The sequence below is a fragment of the Ranitomeya variabilis genome, chromosome 5 (genome assembly GCF_051348905.1).
Source record: "Ranitomeya variabilis isolate aRanVar5 chromosome 5, aRanVar5.hap1, whole genome shotgun sequence".
Classification (NCBI taxonomy): domain Eukaryota; kingdom Metazoa; phylum Chordata; class Amphibia; order Anura; family Dendrobatidae; genus Ranitomeya; species Ranitomeya variabilis.
The window spans coordinates 191879389-191900771 of record NC_135236.1 but is presented as its reverse complement, the minus strand read 5'-3'; the positions used below and the strand labels follow the sequence as shown (position 1 = coordinate 191900771).

General features: G+C 44.4%; 1 protein-coding gene across 1 annotated transcript in view; it reads right to left on the bottom strand.

The window, feature by feature from the left end:
- The window catches only part of SLC27A2 (solute carrier family 27 member 2), a 93741-nt gene that overhangs the window by 55886 nt on the left and 16472 nt on the right, over positions 1-21383 (bottom strand). The window contains exons 3-6 of the mRNA XM_077263668.1: positions 11144-11353; positions 9702-9860; positions 6387-6511; positions 1866-2060 (exon numbers count right to left, since the gene is read on the bottom strand). Of these exons, the coding sequence (XP_077119783.1) occupies positions 1866-2060; positions 6387-6511; positions 9702-9860; positions 11144-11353 (689 nt within the window). The remainder of the gene's footprint in view (positions 1-1865; positions 2061-6386; positions 6512-9701; positions 9861-11143; positions 11354-21383) is intronic.

Sequence of the window (21383 nt, the reverse complement as noted above, 5' to 3'; positions counted from 1 at the left end):
TTTCCGTCCGACGGACGACTTTACGGCGGATGAAACGGAAGGCCATCCATCACAATCCGTTGCTAATACAAGTCTAAGGAAAAATACGGATCCAGCAGCAACATTTGCTGGATCCGTTTTTTTTCTAAAAACAATGGATTGATTCTAAAAAACGGATGTGTGAAAGAGGCCTTAGTTGCTGTTTTTGTGACTTCTGGTACCAAAAGTTGCAATTTGGGGCCGAAAGTCACAAAAAGTGTGCATACTCGAAAGTACACAAGGAAGGGGAGGACTGGAGTGAAATTGTGCCCAAACTTGTGACTTTTTAAAAAGTTGATGACTCAAATGGAAACATCTGTAATCACTAAACTCTGCTCAGAAAGCGGGAAAAAAACCAAAAAAAAACAGCAGGTGAACACATGAAATAGACAAAAAAAAAAAGGTGCAAATAGCATAATTAATTGGGTGCAAAACAAAAGCAAAGCACACAAAACCAGTCAAAAACAAGCACAATGGCAATGATGAATCTAGGCCAATATTTCCATAAATTATGTATTTATGGAAAGAAAACTGGTCCATTTTCACAACCGGCATCAGATGTTCTGTTGGAGATTTTGGAATACAGAAAATAAGAGACACAATGGTGGAACGCAATGGACACAAATATGACTTAATGGGATCAGTTGGGTGCTGCTAGTATCCATTGTGCAGTAAGTTACAGTTGAAATGACAATGTATGTTGAACAACTGCATCGTTTCTAAACTCATCGAGCGTTATAGAAAAGGATAATAGTACTCTAACAGATCAGCAGCCAAGACAAACACTGGCCTCGCAATGAGTGCAAGCAAGTGCTGCTATGGTTCCTATGGTTAAGGTAAACAACAAGATACAACAACTCTAGTCTTAGGGTACCGTCACACATTGAAATTTTCATCGCTGCGACGGCACGATTCGTGACGTCGCAGCGTCGTATAATCATCGCTCCAGCGTCGTAGACTGCGGTCACACGTTGCAATCACGGCGCTGGAGCGATGCCGAAGTCCCCGGGTAACCAGGGTAAACATCGGGTAACTAAGCGCAGGGCCGCGCTTAGTAACCCGATGTTTACCCTGGTTACCAGCGTAAACGTAAAAAAACAAACAGTACATACTCACCCGTCGGTGTCCTTCAGGTCCCTTGCCGTCTGCTTCCTGCTCTGAGTGCAGCCGTACAGTGAGAGCAGATCACAGCACCGCTGCGCTCTGCTCTCACTTTCCGGCCGGCACTCAGAGCAGGAAGCAGACGGCAAGGGACCTGAAGGACACCGACGGGTGAGTATGCACGGTTTGTTTTTTTACGTTTACGCTTGTAACCAGGGTAAACATCGGGTTACTAAGCGCGGCCCTGCGCTTAGTTACCCGATGTTTACCCTGGTTACAAGCGAAGACATCGCTGGATCGCTGTCACACACAACGATCCAGCGATGTCAGCGGGTGATCAAGCGACGAAAGAAAGTTCCAAACGATCTGCTACGACGTACGATTCTCAGCAGGGTGTCTGATCGCAGTAGCGTGTCAGACACAGCGATATCGTAACGATATCGCTAGAACGTCACGAATCGTAACGTCGTAGCGATGGAAATTTCAATGTGTGACGGTACCCTTAGCAAACGTATGTATCCATCATATATACCATCCCTGCAATTTCAAGTATATATGGATAAAACTGAGCTATAAACATATCTAGTATATTATTAAAACCATGGGAAACACCGTGATTAAAAGTCATAAACTAAGAAGTAGGAATAATTCGTTTATTACTAATCTGTGCCATAAATACAGCAATTCCACATACGTGACCGTGAGATACAATTATTACAATTATATGATTGATCCTTGAAACTTACCTTGTAGAACTTATTTATTCTGCCCACTGAGCCAACTGTGTTAGTGTAATTCAAGAACATAACATTTCCTTCAGTCGCTGCGTAAAACTCATACATCTGAATGTCACCAAATCTTCGTAGAAACTCGCTCCACACATCAGTACGCAGGCCGTTCCCAATAGCCATCCGGACATTATGTGACCCATCGTCATCAGTCTAAGGGAAGCCAAACATCAGGAGTCAGGACCTGCACATCAGCGACTGTAAAGAGCACACATAGTGTCCTACACCATGGTCCATATTGCAGTATATGAAGAGTGGGCATTATAAGGAATAAGATATGAAACAAGGGAAAAAATTATTGGTCCCGTTGTGAGATTTTCATCTGATATTACTTTTATGTAATGTATATAACATCATCACAAACCGAAAAACTGGATCCTATAGACCTAAAATTGGACAGTTGGTGAAAATACCAAGCGGGAACAAAAAAAAAAAAAAAAAAGAGAAAAATCCAACCATAAAAGTCCCAGTACTTCAAAGTTTAATAAACAAGCTAAAAGAGTATACAGTATATACAAGCTAAAAGAGTATATATACAAGCTAAAAGAGTATATACAGAGGTTTGTATAGATAATAGATGACACAGATACAGCTCATTTATAAGTATACCAGTACAAAATATAGGACAAGGAAAAAGATTAGATGTAAGGTGCTAGTGCAAAAATTACATAGTCTTATAATGTGCAGTACAGTATGTAGAAAGTGCTAGTGCATACTCAGCTGATGTTTATGGGATAAGTATATACAAACTGCCAGTGCAAGAAGCAAGGTTAAAGAACTATGTAATTCTTGTGCTAGCACTTTACATATAATCTTTTTCTATATTTTGTACTGGTATAGTTATACTGTACATGAGCTGTATATGTGACATCTATATATACAAACTTCTATGGGCTTCATATATACCGTATACTCTTTTACCTAATTTTTTCTATAATACTCCCCTCTGGACATTGGTCATTATTTTTGTGGGTGTGCGCCTCATGTTTTTATTAGTCTTTTTATCTTTCATGGTTTTATGACATTGGTTTGTTATTCTATTTGTTGTCACCTGATCCTAATAAAATATAGTTTCACTAACTCTGATGTACTGGGACTTTTATGGTTGGATTGTTCTTTTTTTCTTCCCCTCAAGGAATAATTAATGAATTTAGCAGTAACTGTGTAGTCCTTTATTTTTCCTATTCTGTCACAGTTGATCAAGGAAACGGAGGGAGGAGTCAAACAGCCAGACTGATTGAGGCACAGAGCTCTGAACCACCCACAGTGAACTGAGCACCAAATTTGCATATTACTTCAAAAGAGTTCTCTTGAATAGTAGCCTGCAGATTTTGTTACTACAGGTATACTGCTTCTCATGGAATGCTGCCCTACATGGAGATAAGATTATTTAATTAAGTAATTTCGCCCTGATAGACTCCTTTTTAAAGAAGTTGGAAATTAACTATCTGCTTAAAGTAAAAATCTGGTCAGAAATTAGCAAGAATTGGTAATAATTTAACCAAAGTGATGATAGCCAAAATGTTTTACAATATTACCAAAATCATCAGTGCCAGCTGTTTAAACATTTCTATAGATGGCTCTATAGAAATAATTAAAATATATTTTGAAAATAATATCTACTTTGCAAGTGGAAGTTCTTATTATATGCAAGGAGATCTGCCACCAGATTTCACAATGCAAACTGAAAACATTTATTAAATATTTCTGATGAGGCTGGTGTACTTAGTTTGAAAAATCTATGTCAGAATGACAGTATAACCATTTTTGAAAGTTTTACTGCCTACTACTATAATGAACATTTTATGAGTCCAGTTCTGTGTGAACTCAATACATGCTAATTTTAATATGATTTTTATACAGAAATGCTGAAGTGAATTTTCAAAGTAAGTATATCAGCCCTATCAGGATTAACAGATGTATATAACCCCTTCATGACCTGAGGTATTTTTGGATTTGCATTTATGTTTTTTGCTCCCCTTCTTTCCAGAGCCATAACTTTTTTATTTTCCCGTCAATATGGCCATGAGAGGGCTTATTTTTTGCGGGATGAGTTGTAATTTTGAACATCATCATTGGTTTTAACATATGCACTGGAAAATAGGAAAACAATTCCAAATTTGGTGAAATTGCAAAAAACGTGCAATCCCACAGGTGTTTTTTGCTTTGCTTTTTTGCTAGGTTCACTAAATGCTAAAACTGACCTGCCATTATGATTCTCCAGGTCATTACGAGTTCATAGACACCAAACATGTCTAAGTTCGTTTTTATCTGAGTGGTAAAAAAAAATTCCAAACTTTGGTAAAAAGAAATTGTGCCATTTTCTGATACCCGTAGCGTCTCCACTTTTCGTGATCTGGGGTTGGGTGAGGGCTTATTTTCTGCATGCCGAGCTGATGTTTTTAATGATACCATTTTGGTGCAAATACGATCTTTTGATTGCCCATTATTGCATTTTAATGCAATGCCGCGGCAACCAAAAAAACGTAATTCTGGCGTTTTGACTTCTTTTTTCTCGCTACGCCGTTTAGCGATCAGGTTAATCCTTTTTTTTCATTGATAGATCGGGCGATTCTGAACGTGGTGATGCCAAATATGTGTAGGTTTGATTTGTTTTTTCTGTTTTGAATGGGGCGAAAGAGAGGTGATTTGAACTTTTATATTATCTTTTATGTTTTGAAAAAATTTTTTTTTCCACTTTTGGCATGCTTCAATAGTCTCCATGGGAGACTAGAAGCTGCCATAACCCGATTGGCTCTGCCACATACATCCGATGATCAGATCGCCTGCATGTAGCAGAACACCTCACTTGCTATGAGCACCGACCACCGGGTGATGCTCACAGCAATCCGGCAGTGACAACCATAGAGGTCTCCAGGAGACCTCTGGTTGTCATGCCAACCCATCGCTGACCTGCAATCACGTGACGGGGTCAACGATGGGCGGATTTCCAGGGCGATTGCCGGAAATGCATGTTAAACACCGCTGTCAGTGTTTGACAGCGGCATTTAACAGGTTAACAGCTGCGGGAGGATCGCAATTCCTCCCGCGGCTGCTAGCGGCACATGTCAGCTGATCAGATCAGCTGTCGTGCTGGAAAAGGTGCAGGCTCTTCGCGGGAGCCCGCACCAAACGGGGAGGCATCCAATGATGGATAGATCCATCATTGGTCTTTAAGGGGTTAATAAGGCACATATTTTGCATTGTAAAATATGTTGACTGACCTGCTTTAAAGGCAGCTATTTAAATTAATTTTCTCTTTATTCAGTGCATAGTTGGAGGGGGCAGAAGTAGCAGTTGCATCAGGGCCATGGTTTCCTCTGCCACATAATAAGACACAGGTATGGCACATGATAGTAGAAGGTCCCTGTACAAAATTTTGCATTTGGGTCCAGGGACTTAAGAGTCTTCACTACTTTGTAACAAAAATGCTAATGTGGCACCCCAGGCGTTCGGGTACCACAGTGGTACTGCCTTCCTCTCGGGGAGGGTGGTGCCATGCCTGGAAATGAGGAGGATCCCTTTGACAGGTAACTTGTACATGCAGCATGTTCTGACTCCAGGCCAGAAGGGGGGGACTCTAGGCCCGGTTTCAGGGGAGCTTCCCTAAATATATATAGATTCTGGCTTGGAGGAGGAGTTAGTCAGTCTGAAGAGACATTGAAAGAGGAAGGAGCACAGGAGAAGTAAGGAGATGGAGGAGAGGTGCGACTGGGCTCCCTCCACACTGAAGCGCAGGATCCGGACATCGGGAGTCCGAGGCTGTGTGGGACTGTATGCCCCACATCTATGCCCTGAGGTACAGCAACATACAGAGCCCGGAGTCACCGTGGATAAAGACCCCTATAAAACGGTTTGCGTTGCCTACCATGCAGGAACGGTCTCAGGACTGATAGTGAGAGAGGACCTTGAAAGAAGCCATAGGCAGCAAGGGACTATTATACGGCGCGTAGTGGAAGGCTACCAATCTGACCTCGCAAAGGGAATTCAACTCATTTCCAGGCTGCCTGGACACCACTGTCATCTGTTGCTAGTACCCTGGACTGTGGCCGTAAACCACCAGTAAAACAGGTAAAGACTGCAACCTTGTGTCATCTGATTATTTCTGGCACCACGCTATCTTTGCCAAATACACTGGGAGCCCTGGGGACCCAGCTTCACCTGTGGGAAGCCATACCATCCTTGCTGCAGTGCTATCACTCCCCAGAGGACCCCTTTAAGCAGCATCGGTCACCCCTGACCGAATACCACAGGTGGTGTCACGAACATTCTTATTTCTAATAAACCCTTTAAAGTAATTTCCTTTAATTTGGACTCCCAGGGCCACGGACTGTGTCACTGCCACCGTGACTTTCCCTTTAATGACCACCGGACCCGGTACCGAGTATCCCTAGGCCCTGGTGGCGTTCCACTAAATATGAGAAATATCATACACCTGATCCTAATAAAATTTTACATTTCACTAGAGGATAAAGGTACCTTTGGGACGTTACATAGGTATCGTAGCACCTCCCCAATGTATTGAACAACGGTCACGTTGTATTTTCTGCAATCATCCCAAAATTGGCTCGCTGAAAACTTCTTTCGCAAGACTATAGTAGCACCTGAGAACAATAAGTAAAAAAAAAACATAACTCGATAAATCATTAAATAACTTCCCACAAATTAACATTATTCATTAATGTGTAGAAATATCTGTGCCATGAAATTAAACCTTCCCTTCACTTCTGCCTGTCAGGACAATATCCATTCTCTAAACTGGCTACTGTGGATTTTAAAGGTTTGGGCACCCCGGTCAATCATTTAATCTTCAACTTGCTTAAAGGGAACCTGTCACCACGTTTTTGGAAGATGGGATAAAAATAGCGTTAAATAGGGGCAGAGGTGGGCATTACATTAGTGTGTTTGTTATGCGTTTATTACCCACCTAAGTTGCCGAAATAACTTTGCAAAGTCTCCGTTTTCGCCTGTCAATCAGGCTGGTCAGGTCGCATGGGCGTTGTCTTCCCCCAGATTTGGCGTAGTTTTCCGTTGGTGGCGTAGTGGTGTGCGCATGCCCAAAGTCCGGAATCCTCTTCCAGGGGATTTAAAATAGCGCGGTGTTCGTTATTGCATTGGTGATCGGTGGGCGCGGCCATCTTCCTTTGGCCGCGCGTGCGCAGAAGCGGCGCTCTGCTGGCCGCGGCTTCAGGAAAATGGCCGCCGCGATATCCATCTGCGCACGCGCGGCATCCCGCGGCCATTTTCCTGAAGCCGCGCCCACCGATCACCAATGCAATAACGAACACCGCGCTATTTTAAATCCCCTGGAAGAGGATTCCGGACTTTGGGCATGCGCACACCACTACGCCACCAACGGAAAACTACGCCAAATCTGGGTGAAGACACCACGCCCATGCGACCTGACCAGCCTGATTGACAGGCGAAAACGGAGACTTTGCAAAGTTATTTCGGCAACTTAGGTGGGTAATAAACGCATAACACACACACTAATGTAACGCCCACCTCTGCCCCTATTTAACGCTATTTTTATCCCATCTTCCAAAAACGTGGTGACAGGTTCCCTTTAATGGTTCAAAACAACAGTAATGTTGACCACTGGTGACCAAACTTTACATGCCACTGTACTATCAATGACACATTGGTATAGATGAAGTGATACTAGGGGCATATCTGGGCCCCGAAGTCTGGGGCCTCTAAAAGGTCCTTTTGACCCATTTGGGGCTCCGTTGGAGGCTTTGAATTGGTGCCCTATGACTTCAACTTACACCACTGGTTCTACTGTACAACACACTGCACGGATACGGATTTTGTAATATCTTGGTTACTCTCCTGTAAGGGTTAAATAATGGGATGTGAATGTGTAATATGTTACTCAAATGCTTAGATGGTATGCAGCCAAATTAAGATGCTCATGTAAGGAATGTAAGAAGATGGACATATTGCCCATGTTCACCATTGAAGAAATGAGTCTCTGTTATATGAACTGTGATGATTAATGTGAATAATGATGTGCATTAAATATGTTAGTAATGTTAATAATGTGAATTGCCTGACAGTAGGGATAGCAAGAGTTAATGTTTAGGACTAGCCCATAGTGGGAGGGGAAAGATGAAGGGAAAGTGACAGTTTCCTGGTAGTGAGTCAGATAGGGTCCACAGTGCATGGAGAAAGGACATAAGGTCCAATGTGAGTAGTGTCGCATTCTTGGGTGTCCCTGAAGTGAGAACTGGGAGAAAAAGAACATGATCAGGAGCAGTAAAGAGGTATAGTGACTGAAAGACACAGTGATTCCCTGAAGGGTCTTAGGAGAACACACCTTGCAGTTTATACCTCCTCAAGGTAACAGGCCTAGAGATGACGGAGTACGTCAGGCGAATTGAAAGCCCTGGGCAGCAGTTCCAGATCATCAGCGTTAGAGAAGTTAAATACCAGACAATACCGGCATCATAGCTTCCCTAAGAGGAAAACCAAGGAACCGCAGGTTGAGTAAAGGACTCTTGCTAAGCTGAACTATAGTGTCGAGATGGGTTGTGGTGAATTAGTGAGAAATAGTGAATACTGAGGACAGTATGAAAGTGAAATGCTCCTGGTTGTGAAAAAAACATCTGCGAAGTTATGTACCCGCTATCTCCTGTACATATTCCCTACCAAGATTCAGTTTAGTAAAAAGTTTATTTATTTTTGACTGGTGGTCTCCCTCATTGAACTATGAAACAGATGGTGCTTACAAACCAGCGTCATCGGTTCATGCGCCCTGCACGGGTGTAGCGCCCTCACAGCACAAGTCCACACATCCAGCCAGGACACCCACTTTCATGGAACATGCCGAAGCATACGAGATGAGTACCTCGCCCATGGCTACTGCCACCCACACCACGCTACATTCAGACCAAGTAAGTGTACTCGCCACGTGCTGACTGAGATGTGCCTCTCGGTTTCCTTGGTTGGTCTTCAGGTAATTACACAAATGCCAATAAATCTGTGGACAACTTTTGATTACCAACAAGTCTGATGAATTAGATGCGGTACAGCATTCATCACACCTATTAGTTTTCAATAAAATATTTTGGTTTTCCACTGTTAATTGTCGGACATAAGATCATTATTTAACGCGTTACCATCGTTTTACTTTTAATTTCATCCATCAATAGTACACAGCAAAATAATCAACTTTGTAATATATCTTATCAGATAAATCTGCTTCTTTCTCTTCCAGAATTCATTGGTCATTATCAAAATCCTCAATTCTGAGGTAAAATCTGCATTAAGGGAAGTCAGACTTTCCCATTACTGAGAGGATATGGTGGAAGCTTCGGTTCTATGTAGATAGGAGGGAAGAGGAGGGTGGAGCTCTGTCTCTAGCTCCTCGCTTCTCCCATCTAAGAAAGAATTGTATCAGTAGCAGCCGCCATCTCCTATCTCAGCAATGGGAAAGTCCGTTTTCCCTGAATACAGATTTTACCTCAGAGTTGACAATTTTGATAATGGCTGATCAATTTTGGCAGGGAAAGAAGCAGATTTCTCTGATGGGATATATTACAAAGTTGCTTATTTTCACGTGTACTATTCATTTATGAAATACAAATTAATGATGGTTACTCTTTAAAGGCTCGCATCCATGGAAAAATATCATAGGTGTCACAGTGGAAAGTGAACCTGGTGACAAAATTAACCATTGTGTTCATCTTTCACTTTTTAATCTGGAGTAATAGAAAACAAACAAATGAACCACAAAATATTTTTTGCTTGACGGCAGATGCTTGCAGAAACCATCGAAATAAGTGATGTTACCTTTCAGGATAGAGCCGTGGACTCCAATCAACATAGCTGAGCTGTGGTATAGTGGGAGGGTAATATACACAATGTCCCTGGGCCGAACGTGGCAAAGTTCAAACAGGCCACTAGCCTGACTGATGCGCTGGTGATTAATGATAGCTGCTTTTGGAAGTCCTGTTGAGACATAACATGGAATCTTACAGAAAAATATAAAAATTTCTACATGTCCTCATCATGTCCTGTCTAAACTATTGTATTATCCTTCTTTGTGGCCTCCCATAACACTTTGCATCTCCAAACCAATCTGCATGGTTCATCCACAACACTCTTCCAGTCTCTGACTACACTTACAAATAAATAAAATATCCATAAACTGTTCTCTCAGTGCAATATCTCATGTTTTCTTACAAAGTATTGCACATATGCTGCCAAAAATATAATCAACAGCACAAATTATAAAAGTTAGGTCATCAATAGAAGATCAGTGGCGGTCTGACACCTGACAACCTCACTGATTAGCTGTTATCAGATTTGGTGGTGACCAGAGGTAAATAATGTATGGAGTGGAACACCACGGCTCCATCATGCATTTTAATGGCCACTGCAGGAACTACACATCAGTTCCAGCACAGTATCTGTCAGCAGACGCGATACTGTGTGACGGAGCTGTACATAGTTTACATTTGTCCACTGCAGGATATGATAACAGCTAATTGGTGGGGGTCCCAATGTTGGCCCACACTGATCTGATATTAATAACATATCCTAAGGATAGGTCATCAGTACAAAAGTAATGAAAAATCCATCTAAAGAAGCAATCCTCATATCAACGTTTTTATCATTTTAATATATTGCAATCATCATATTATATAATCACCGTGTACTTACAATTGCGCATTTTGCCTTTCTACCCTGCTAATTCTTCTCTTTTCTCGGTTTTAGAAACAGGAAGCCTCTTTTCCCTGCATGAGTTTTCCCGCTCGGCAACTCCTGACCCAGCTACTTCGCTCCTCCTCCTGCCAGGGACTTTTGCAGCGACTTGTGACTCATACAGGGAAAATTGATCTCCTGATTCTACATAGAGCTTAGAAGGATTCAGCTAGTCATTTATTAAACATGTGATGTCATAGACCTAATGGAAAAGAGAAGAATGAACTGGGTGGAAGGGCAAAATGAGCAATTGTAAGTACACAGTGTTTATAGTTCGATGATTGTAATATATTAAGAGAATACAAATTTTGATGGGAGGAGGAGTGCTTCTTTAAATCATACTTTATATAAGATCACTCCCTTTGCATTGCTAAGTGTGAAATCTGCTGTAAAATCCACAGCAATATAGGTGTATTTCACTGGTTTCCAGCCGTATCTACAGTGGAAAGTTTGTACAGATACGAGGTCGACAATATGATCTTTCAGGATTTCACGGCAAAGATAAAAGGTGAGATGAGAAGCATTACCTGTGGTTCCAGATGTGAAAATGTACATTGCCAGTGTTTTTTCCCCAACAAATGACCTGAGAGATTTTGGAACGGAGTCACACGAAGCGGATTTGACTTTGTCGAGAAAGGTTTCTGTCCCTTCACTGACGGGTGTTTCAGTGACGTAGAATACTCTGGCATTTTCTTTCCTCAGCTCTGGCATGACTTCATCTATGGCATCCTTGAGTTCTTCAAGGCAGTACAAGAGAAAGAGCAATAAGCACATTGCATGTAGGAAAATGGAAAAAACAACAATAAAGGCTACATGGAAACCATCCCAAAGAAAGGATGATGAATCTGTTCTACTTATTATGAGGTTTAGAACAATGATGTCCTGCTGAGAATTGGGTTATTAAAAGGATATTGTGTGCCTACAGAATTAATCATCTATCCACAGATGTTACATTACTGTGATGACCAATGACTGCCTGGATGTCACTATAAACCAAACATCACCATAGTCCAGAAAAGACAGGAGGGGGATCCATGCCATGGAAGAATGGTGCAGAATATATGTGTTGTATGGGGTCATGTTGTGCCTTCAGTCAAGTTACGTTTGAACTAGAAAACAAAAGACAGAGAGAGATAGTAACAGCAAATATTTTATATTGCCCTCTATTTTTTGCTTTTACTGCTTTTGGTGACCTTTGTTCCTGTATCTTTATTTGACCTTTGCCTACTGCTAAACAGTAAAAACAGCTCTCTGTGTGTTTGCCTCATTTAAACCAAAGATTCATTAAATATTATTGCAATATAACAAAATATAACATATCCTAGTAAAACTTTAATAAAAATCGAGAAATATCACCGTGACAAGTAAATCTGGAAAATCAGAGATAACAAGACAACATAACAAAAAACAAAACCTAAAATATAGCAGCAGATACAAAATTAAACAACCTTTTTTAGGTGTTTGGACTAGATAAATCCTTCAAAAATATACACACTGGGTTGTTATTCCTTACAATGCTAATATGAAATGTATATTTATTTATTTTTATTTTCAAGGCTGTTTAAAGTGTAGGCAGTAATCATGAATACACTCAACATTGAACTTGTAAGACCAAGAAGGGAAAATTGTGGTATTATGGAGATCACAGATGATAGACATGTTACTGATATGGGAATGATGAAAAATGGAAAACAAGGCCCCATTCATCAAAGTGTTTACGCCAGAAGGCAAGAGTAAAACAGTTTCAAAAGTTCCCAAATTCTAACATTTTGCAACTTTTGGCGACACCGGTTTTTGGCAGCTCCACCAAGATAGGCAGAGCTGTTGAGGAGACGGGGTGGGACAGAGGGTGGCAACGCCTTGCCGTCAACTGTATCAATAGCGGCGGCTTTTTTTTATTCCAGGAGTGCTGCTCCAGACTGAAGTATCATTTTTGGCGAGGAGCATGGAGGCACCACAACCAAGAAGAAATGTCAAAATCCTCTTAATGAATTAAGGAGTAGGAATTTTTCCTGCTCCAAAATACCCCTTAATTAAGACTGGCGTGTGCAGTGCCAGCTTTAACGAATCGAGGCCCACATTTTCAAAACATCACTATTGATTCAGTATTAAGTGTATAGCTATATCAGCACTGACATGCCTTGGCTGCTGTCAATTAAGTTATTCATGGTTGTCAGAGGAATGTTCTGTCACTCTGAAAACACAAATGGGAACACAAATAATCAAAATCAGCTGCTGGCAGATGCCTTTGCAATTGCTGACTAGTGATGTCCCAGATGTACTCAAAAGGAGACAAGTCCAGAGAAAACTGTAGCCCAAAGTAGCAAGTAAAAACCAAGCAGGCTGCTTTTTGTAGCACAAGCAACATGTGGTCTGGCGCTGTTGTGTTGAAAAATGGATCCGGAGACACTTTTTAGCTTTTTTTATGGGTGCCAAAAACAACTACTTTGTACAATCTGGCCTTGATTTCTATTTCTTAGGGCAGGTGCAGACGGCCTTAGATTCTCTCATCTAAGAGAATTGGACTAATTATTTTTATTAAAATTTCTCCTTCTCCATTGTGCTAGTGAGTGGAAATCGGGGTTCGCTCATATGTCATCCAAGTGCAGTCTTATGTTTTTCCCACACACTCATTGACTTGCATGGCTAAATGCAATCCAAATGTCAGATCAAACTTGGGCATGCACTGATTTTTTTCACCGATCAGTCTGTGCCCAAGGAAAAAAAAAAATCAACCATGTGCGTGGCACCATACACTAACATTGGTAGAATAAGCTGATGTTTTGTCGGATCGCATAATACACTAGTCTGCACTTGCCCTTATTCAAGTGACATTTTTTTTAATGCTGATGAGTGGTCATGCATTTGCAAACCTGGTGAGTGTGGACCCACTGTGCCACAGGCCGGACTTACCTTGAAGGGGTGTAACTAAGTAACGGGTATTCGCTAGAGCCACTGATAGTGAGGATAAGCTTTGTGCCGGTAGTCATCAGGTACCACTCCAAGGCAGTCCCCAGGTCTGCAGCAGCCGACCGGAGGGTCAGAGGCGCAGGTACGAGGTACACAAGGGTGAGACAGAAGCTTAGTCAGAACATCGTTAACGAGATACAGACTATGGAAGACCGCAAGACTGGGTGCTAACAAAATAGGAACAAACAATTGGGCGAGTAATGGTAACAGGCGCTGTCAATTATAGGCCCTGCTGGCACGGGACAAGTTGGGGAACCTAATCTCTGCAGGACAGAGTAGGGTTAAATTCCTACAGAGACCGGCCATGCCCCCTAAGGCTAGATGTAAGCCACATGCAGGTGTAGAAGTGCTGCATGACGCTGACTTAGCGGGATGGCCAGACATGAGGTGAAACCGCATGGTGAGCAGAATGGCGCTGGGGAGGCCTGTGAGTCACCGCTGTGACAACTGGTTAGTGAGAACCTCTTTAGAATATGTGGGTACCATGTTAATGTTGTATGCAAATGAAGAACTGCATTTTATTGTTGTAATTTGCTTCATGGTCAAATGGACAGAAATGCGGTTTATCTACTAATTTGCTGACCTTTGGTCTAATGTGTTGAGCAACTGAACAAAAGTCTACTCTGAGCTGAAAGTCTCCAATTACACAATAATAGATCTAGGTGAAAGGGGCATTAATGTACGATAGCAACTGACAGCGAGAAAACTTGGATTAGATTAGATATTGCTGCAATATGTGAACAATTAGAGAATAGCATACTCAAAATTTATCTTCTGACTTTCTCTATAAAGTTGTGCTCCTGCAGATATTTTAATTATGGTATTTTATTAAACCTTTATTTTAGGGACGTAATTGTTTTGAAGTTACCCTCCTGATACAATTGTGTGAGGTAAGATGTACCAGCCCTAAGTGGTATGTATGGTGATGGACCATTCTCTGTTCGCCTCCACTTATGCCACATATAAGAGTCATATCAGAGGTTTTCATTGGGTACCTACTACTCTCTATACAATGGACGGGTGAGATGAGCCCCACATATGAACCCAATAAAATCGCCTCCAGCACTACTGCTGGGTTATTACTGTTAGTACTAATCAGGGCCGCCACCAGGGCATTACAGCCGTGACTGGCGTATGGGGCCCGGTGGGCAGAGGGGGCCCGCATCGGGCCCCGTCTCATCTGCTCACCGGGCCCCTACCGGCAGCCGCAGGCTAAACCGGGCCCTTAGCGGCGCTGCAGCTGTTTAACGCTATTGACGTGCGGGCCCGCGCCCGCACGTCAATAGTTAACAGCCGCCAGCTGACGTCAGTCGCAGCGTGCATGTTGCCAGCGTCTGACGTCATTGTCAGTCGCCGGCGAGTGCACGCTTCAGCTGCGTGGAGAGAGCAGGAGCGCGGCCAGGTAAGCAGAACTTGTTTTTTTTTTCTTATTGAGAGCGGTGATCCGGGGGGCCCAGGGCAGAATGCTGGACACAGGGGCAGAAAGCTGGACACGAAAGCTGGACACAGGGGCAGAACGCTGGACACAGGGGCAGAACGCTGGACACAGGGGCAGAACGCTGGACACAGGGGCAGAACGCTGGACACAGGGGCAGAACGCTGGACACAGGGGCAGAACGCTGGACACAGGGGCAGAACGCTGGACACAGGGGCAGAACGCTGGACACAGGGGCAGAACGCTGGACACAGGGGCAGAACGCTGGACACAGGGGCAGAACGCTGGACACAGGGGCAGAACGCTGGACACAGGGGCAGAACGCTGGACACAGGGGCAGAACGCTGGACACAGGGGCAGAACGCTGGACACAGGGGCAGAACGCTGGACACAGGGGCAGAACGCTGGACACAGGGGCAGAATGGAGAAATGGGGCATGATTGGAGACACAGGGGGCAGGATGACAGACATGGCGGCATGACTGGAGACACTGGGGCATGAGTGGAGACAAATGGGGCAGGATTGGAAACAGATGGGGCAGAATGGAGACACAGGGGGCATGATTGCAGACATGGGGGCATGATTGGAGACGGGGGAGAATGGTGATACGGGCATGATTGGAGACACTGGAGGCAGGATTGGAGACAGATGGGGCAGGGTTGGAGACAGATCGTGCAGGATCATGGGGCAGGATGGATACGATGGAGACAGATGGGGCAGGATGGGGAGATCATATGGGGAAGAATGGATACTCATTAGGGCAGGATGGGAGAACATATGGCTGACGCCAGGAATGAGACACACGGGGGCTAGGATGGCGAATATTATTATCATAGGGGCTAATTAAGGGATATTATTACTGCAGTGATGTATTTAATTTTTTGAGTATACTGTTTTAAATGGGGGGGGCGGTCCTGTTACTGTGTAGAGTGACACTATCGCCTTTTTTTCTTCATGTGGTGTAATGTAGAAGTTGGGAAAATTAAGTAATGTGTTCTGCAAGTGGAACTCGAGATAACGGTGTTATTTCCTGCAGAGAGGAGCCCTGGCTGGATGAACTGATGGCGATCTGTGCTGGATGAAAGATGAAGGACGTCACTGGTGAGTCAGTGGTCCCTATACACCGACACTATACACTGTATACTATATACACCGGTCCTGTGTATAATGTCACCAGTGATCGCTGTATTACCTATACATTATATACAGAGCTCCTGTGTATAATGTCACTGGTGATCACTGTATTACCTGTACACAGACACTGCATACTAAGTACAGATCTCCTGTGTATAATGGCACTGATGGTGATAGTATTGTGGTTTTTTTTTTATTATTGATCAGTATTGTAGTATTCAGTCACTATGTGGTGGTAATATGTGGTCTGGTCATGATGTTGTGGTATTTGTTCCTTGTATTTGTTATTATTCAATCACTGTGGTGGTAATATGTCATCTGGTCATGGTGCTGTGGTATTTGTTCCTTGTATGTGGTATTATAGGTCATTTTAAAAATTTGAAAAATAAATAAAAATATACCTATATTGTATTGCATATTTTAACAAATATTTAATAGGTTACAGTAGAGTAGGGCCTGGCCAAAAGTGTCTACCTTGTCATTTTGGTGGCTTAAAAAATCTTTTGGCCAAAACAAAAGCTGCCGGCTATATGTGTGATCTGGTGATGGGAACTGTCAATGTGTGATAGGTGAGAAGTGGTGATTTTCCAAGAGAGAGCGGTGGGACTGCAGCGCCCCAGAGTCCTGGTCGTTGCAGTATTGTCGCTCTTCCACCAGGGGGAGTGATGGTACGTCTGATGGTACTAAAGGAGTTCACCTGACCAGGTATCACAGTCACACACTACACTTCACACTCCAGCCACCAGGGGGAGCAAAAGGTTCTATCTATTAGGCCACTCCTCACACTCGGGTAAAACTGGGGGTTGGATAGAAGTTAGTCAGAAAGCTACCTGGGTTTCGACCCAGAGAAGACCTGTTAGGCAGACAGAGAGAGAAGGCGGAACATCGGAGCTGTAGACAGAGGTCCCTGTCAGGGGTGGGATCCTGACAGAGACATAGCAAGAGATAGAACGTTACGGAGCTGCGCCTGCACCTCATTGCGGCAGCATCCTAAGAAAGGACAAGAAGCGAAGTATATTGTGGAGAAGTGAGAAACGAGATCACAGCACAAGGAGATAATACCAGGAGGAGTCCTGCCTTAAGATCGGCAACATCCTTCTGAGGCGCGTAGCCGGTGGCCTGAACACCGAGGGAGTAATAGGCTCTACGCATTACTTCAAACTACGGCAGGACAGTTAATTCCAAGTTGGCTGCCCAACCTTAATACCTAATGAAGACAACGGAGGCAAATTGTGGGAGAGGGGCGTCTCTAGGGTCCCTATAAAATAGCTCCAGGCCTACCCCGTCATACGGGTCGTCCTATCCATACCATCTGGGGGACGGAGAGAGAATATCAGAAACATACACGACAGTTGTGAGGACTATCCCGTGGTGCTCAGCAGGGAAGTACTACAACACACAGGCGCTAGTAGGAAGGCTACTGATTTCCACCTGCAAAGGGAACTCTGGATGTGCCTTCAGACCGGCCGGATTCAGCCAGCCCTGTTAGCAGTGCTCTGGATGGTGTACGCTGAAGTCTACAGTAAAAGGTAAAGAGACTGCAACCCTGTGTCCTCGTTATTTACTGCGACCTACACCATCATCATTTACCTTACTGGGAAGCCCTGGGGACATACTTCACCTGTGGGAAGGTATTCCATCTAGCTGCCATAACATCCCCCCAGCGGACCCCTAAGCAGCGTCGGTCACCCTGACCGAACACCACAGGTGGCGTCAAGAACACTTGACAAACTACATCCTTTAATTGGGCGCCCCTTAGCAGGGCCACGGACCGGGTCGGGCCACCGTGACATCCCCAGAACCGAGACAGAGGGACCCAGTACCGAGTACCCCACTGCCCTGCGCCAGGGGGCGATCCAGGACTGTGGACAGTTTGAGGGGTGGAGTGTGGAGGCGGGGCTGGGGTGGAGCCTGGGCGGAGTCTCAAGGGGGCCCCGAAAATATTGCCAGTATGGGGCCCCAAAATTTCTAGTGGCAGCCCTGGCACTAATGCTGCAGTCATAAGGCTATTGTGTGGCAATATAATACTGTATATGAACATATGTGTATTCTATGGTCTATCAGTTCTGTCAGACTGCTCTATAAGAAAGGTGTAAGGAATTTATTTAAACTTTAAAATGGGCTTCAGGTAGAGTCTGGAGGGTTGCTCTATAGAAATACAAAAGTCTTGAAAGGAGGACCATCCTGTACATATTTATCTGCCCCACTAAAGACGAGAGTAAATGTTGCCTAGCTTTAGTTTTTATGCAACATAATCCATAGTGGGAAGTACATTGAGCTCAGTGAACTTATGTATCCGGGTCAGCTAAATAGGCTAGCAGTTGCATGCAACGGTGGTACATGTGGATTTGTGGACCCACTGTGCCACAGGACCAGGCCTGTCTAGGAAGAGGCGTAGCTTAGCGGTTACCTAGTGTTCACTTGAGTTCCTGATGGTGGAGACAGACTGTACTGCAGGTAGCTGCCAGGTACCACTTTTGGACAGATCTGTATACTGCAGCTGCTGACCCGGGGATCAAGTGCACTGACATTGATTTGAGCAATGTTCAGATACATCGGTCTAGGATACCGGATCAGGGACTGGCTGCACAAGGACCAGGGGACAACATTCAGCGACTGGCTGCCCTGGGATCAGAGGACTTCGGGAACAGGACTAGCCGCAGTGGGATTAGGGGACTTTGGATTCAGAACTGGCCATTCCAGGACCAGAGGACAACGCTCAGGCACTGGGACCAGGGAATCGGGTTCAGAACACTAGATGCACTAGGATCAGGGATTCGAGTTCTGGACGCTGGCCACACTGGGACAAAGGATTCGAGTTCAGGATACTAGCCAACCGGGAACAGGGATTTGGGTTCAGGACGCTGGCCACACCAAGACCAGAGATTTGGGTTCAGGACACTGGCCACACGGGACCAGGTATTTAGGTTCAGGACACTGGCCACACGGGACCAGGTATTTAGGTTCAGGACACTGGCCACACCGGACCAGGTATTTAGGTTCAGGACACTGGCCACACCGGGACCAGGGAATCGGGTTCAGGACACTGGCCACACCGGGACCAGGGAATCGGGTTCAGGACTCTGGATGCACTAGGATGAGGGATACGGGTTCAGGACATTGGCTGCAGTGGGACCAGGGATTCAAGTTCCGGAAGGTGGCCACACCGGGACAAAGGATTCTAGTTCAGGACACTAGCCAAACCGGGAACAGGGATTTGGGTTCAGGACGCAGGCCACACCAAGACCAGGGATTTGGGTTCAGGACTCTGGCCGCATTGGGACCAGGGGACCTCACAACTGCACTGGTAGAACACCAACTATCTAATGACTCAACTTGTTGCTTGGCGACTCCCTAAGGGAGAGTGAGTCTTTTATACAAGATGGCTCCAAGCAATTGGCTGGGAGCCATCTTTGCTACAAGCTGAGGGCATTTACTATATGCGGCTGCCCTTTTTAAAACAATAGAGCTGCAGGGAGCACAGAGCAGGAAGCAGGATGCACACTGGGAAACCACACCACGGGGCTGGGTGGGTCAGTAAGCTGGAGGGAGAAGGGGACACCATGCAGGGGTGCCTGCAATAGTGCTACACTAGCATGTCATCTGCAAACAGCGACAGCTTTTCTTCAATGCATTGAAGGATGATGATCAGGTCTGGTTACATGTCTCTCCATCAACTGATATACTGAGGCCAGGAGTAATGCGCAGTGTGTGAGGATAGATGCAGAAAGGCTATGTTCACGCAACGTTTTAAGGCCTCGGTTTAATGTGTACCCTATGACAAGCTACCAATGCACAGTGGGGAAAATAAGTATTTGATACACTGACGATATTGCAACTTTACTGTTGGAAAAAGAATCTTAAAAAAAAAAAAAAAAAAAAAAAAATCCAGAAAATCACATTGTATGATTTTTACATAATTAATTTGCATTGTATTGCATGAAATAAGTATTTCATACAATAGAAAAACCGAACTTAATATTGGTACAGAAACTTTTGTTTGCAATTACAGAGGTCAGACATTTCCTGTAGTTCTTGACCAAGTTTGCACACACTGCAGCAGGGATTTTGTCCCACTCCTCCATACAGATCTTCTCCAGATCTTTCAGGTTTCAGGGCTGTCACTAGGCAACATTGAGTTTCAGCTTCCTCCAAAGAGTTTCTATTGAGTTCAGGTCTAGAGACTGGTTAGGCCACTCCAGGATCTTTAAATACTTTTTACGGAGCCACTCCCTAGTAGCCCTGGCTGTGTGTATTGGGTCATTGTCATGATGGACCCAGCTTCAATATTCTTACTGAGGGAAGGAGGTTGTTGGACAAAATCTTGCGATACATGACCCCATCCATCTTACCTTTGATAAGGTACATTCGTCCTGTCCCCTTTTGCATAAAAACACACCCAAAGAATGATGTTTCCCCCACCATGCTTCGCGGTGGGGTCGGTGATCTTTGAGTTCAGATGGGTTCATATGGTCACTTGCGAATGTCAAACGGGCCTGGACATGTGCCCTCGTGAGTAGGGGGACCTTGCGTTCCCTGCAGGATTTAAATCCATGATGGCTTAGTGTGTTACTAACGGTAATGTTTGAGACTGTGGTCCCAGCTCTCTTCAGGTCATTGACCAGGTCCTCTCATGTAGTTCTGGACTCATTCCTAAGACCTTTTCAGAATCATCCTAACCCCATGAGGCTAGATCTTGCATGGAGCCCCAGACCAAGGAAGATTGACAGTCATCTTGTGTTTCTTCTTCTTTTCTAATAATTGTGCCAACACTTGTTGCTTTCTCACCAAGCTGCTTGCCTCTTGTCCTGTACCCATCCAGCCTTGTGCAGGTCTACAATTGTGTCCCTGGTGACAGCTCTTCAGTTGTCATGGCCTCGGATACTTATCCACCCACCTGTCTCCATCCCTCGGCGCGTTCCCGACATGGTCCCTCGCGGCTCCTCGTCCAACTTCAGGTATTGCGGCGCATCGGCGGTTCGCGCTTGCGCGGTCGCACTTCCTCTGCCGCTGGGTTTCCTGAGAGTTCTTGACCCGGTGGCTCCGCCTCATCATGGCAGCGTCCACCGGGTATTTCTTCTCGGCGTCTTCTGTGGTAGGATGCCTGTATATCTACTGTGGTTACGCTAGCATCCTTGCTGGTGCTCTCCCTCGTTCTCAGGCTCCCTGTCACTGTTTTCTTTACTTAGTCTCAGCCGTGCCTGTCCTGTGTCTAATCTTGTCTGGCA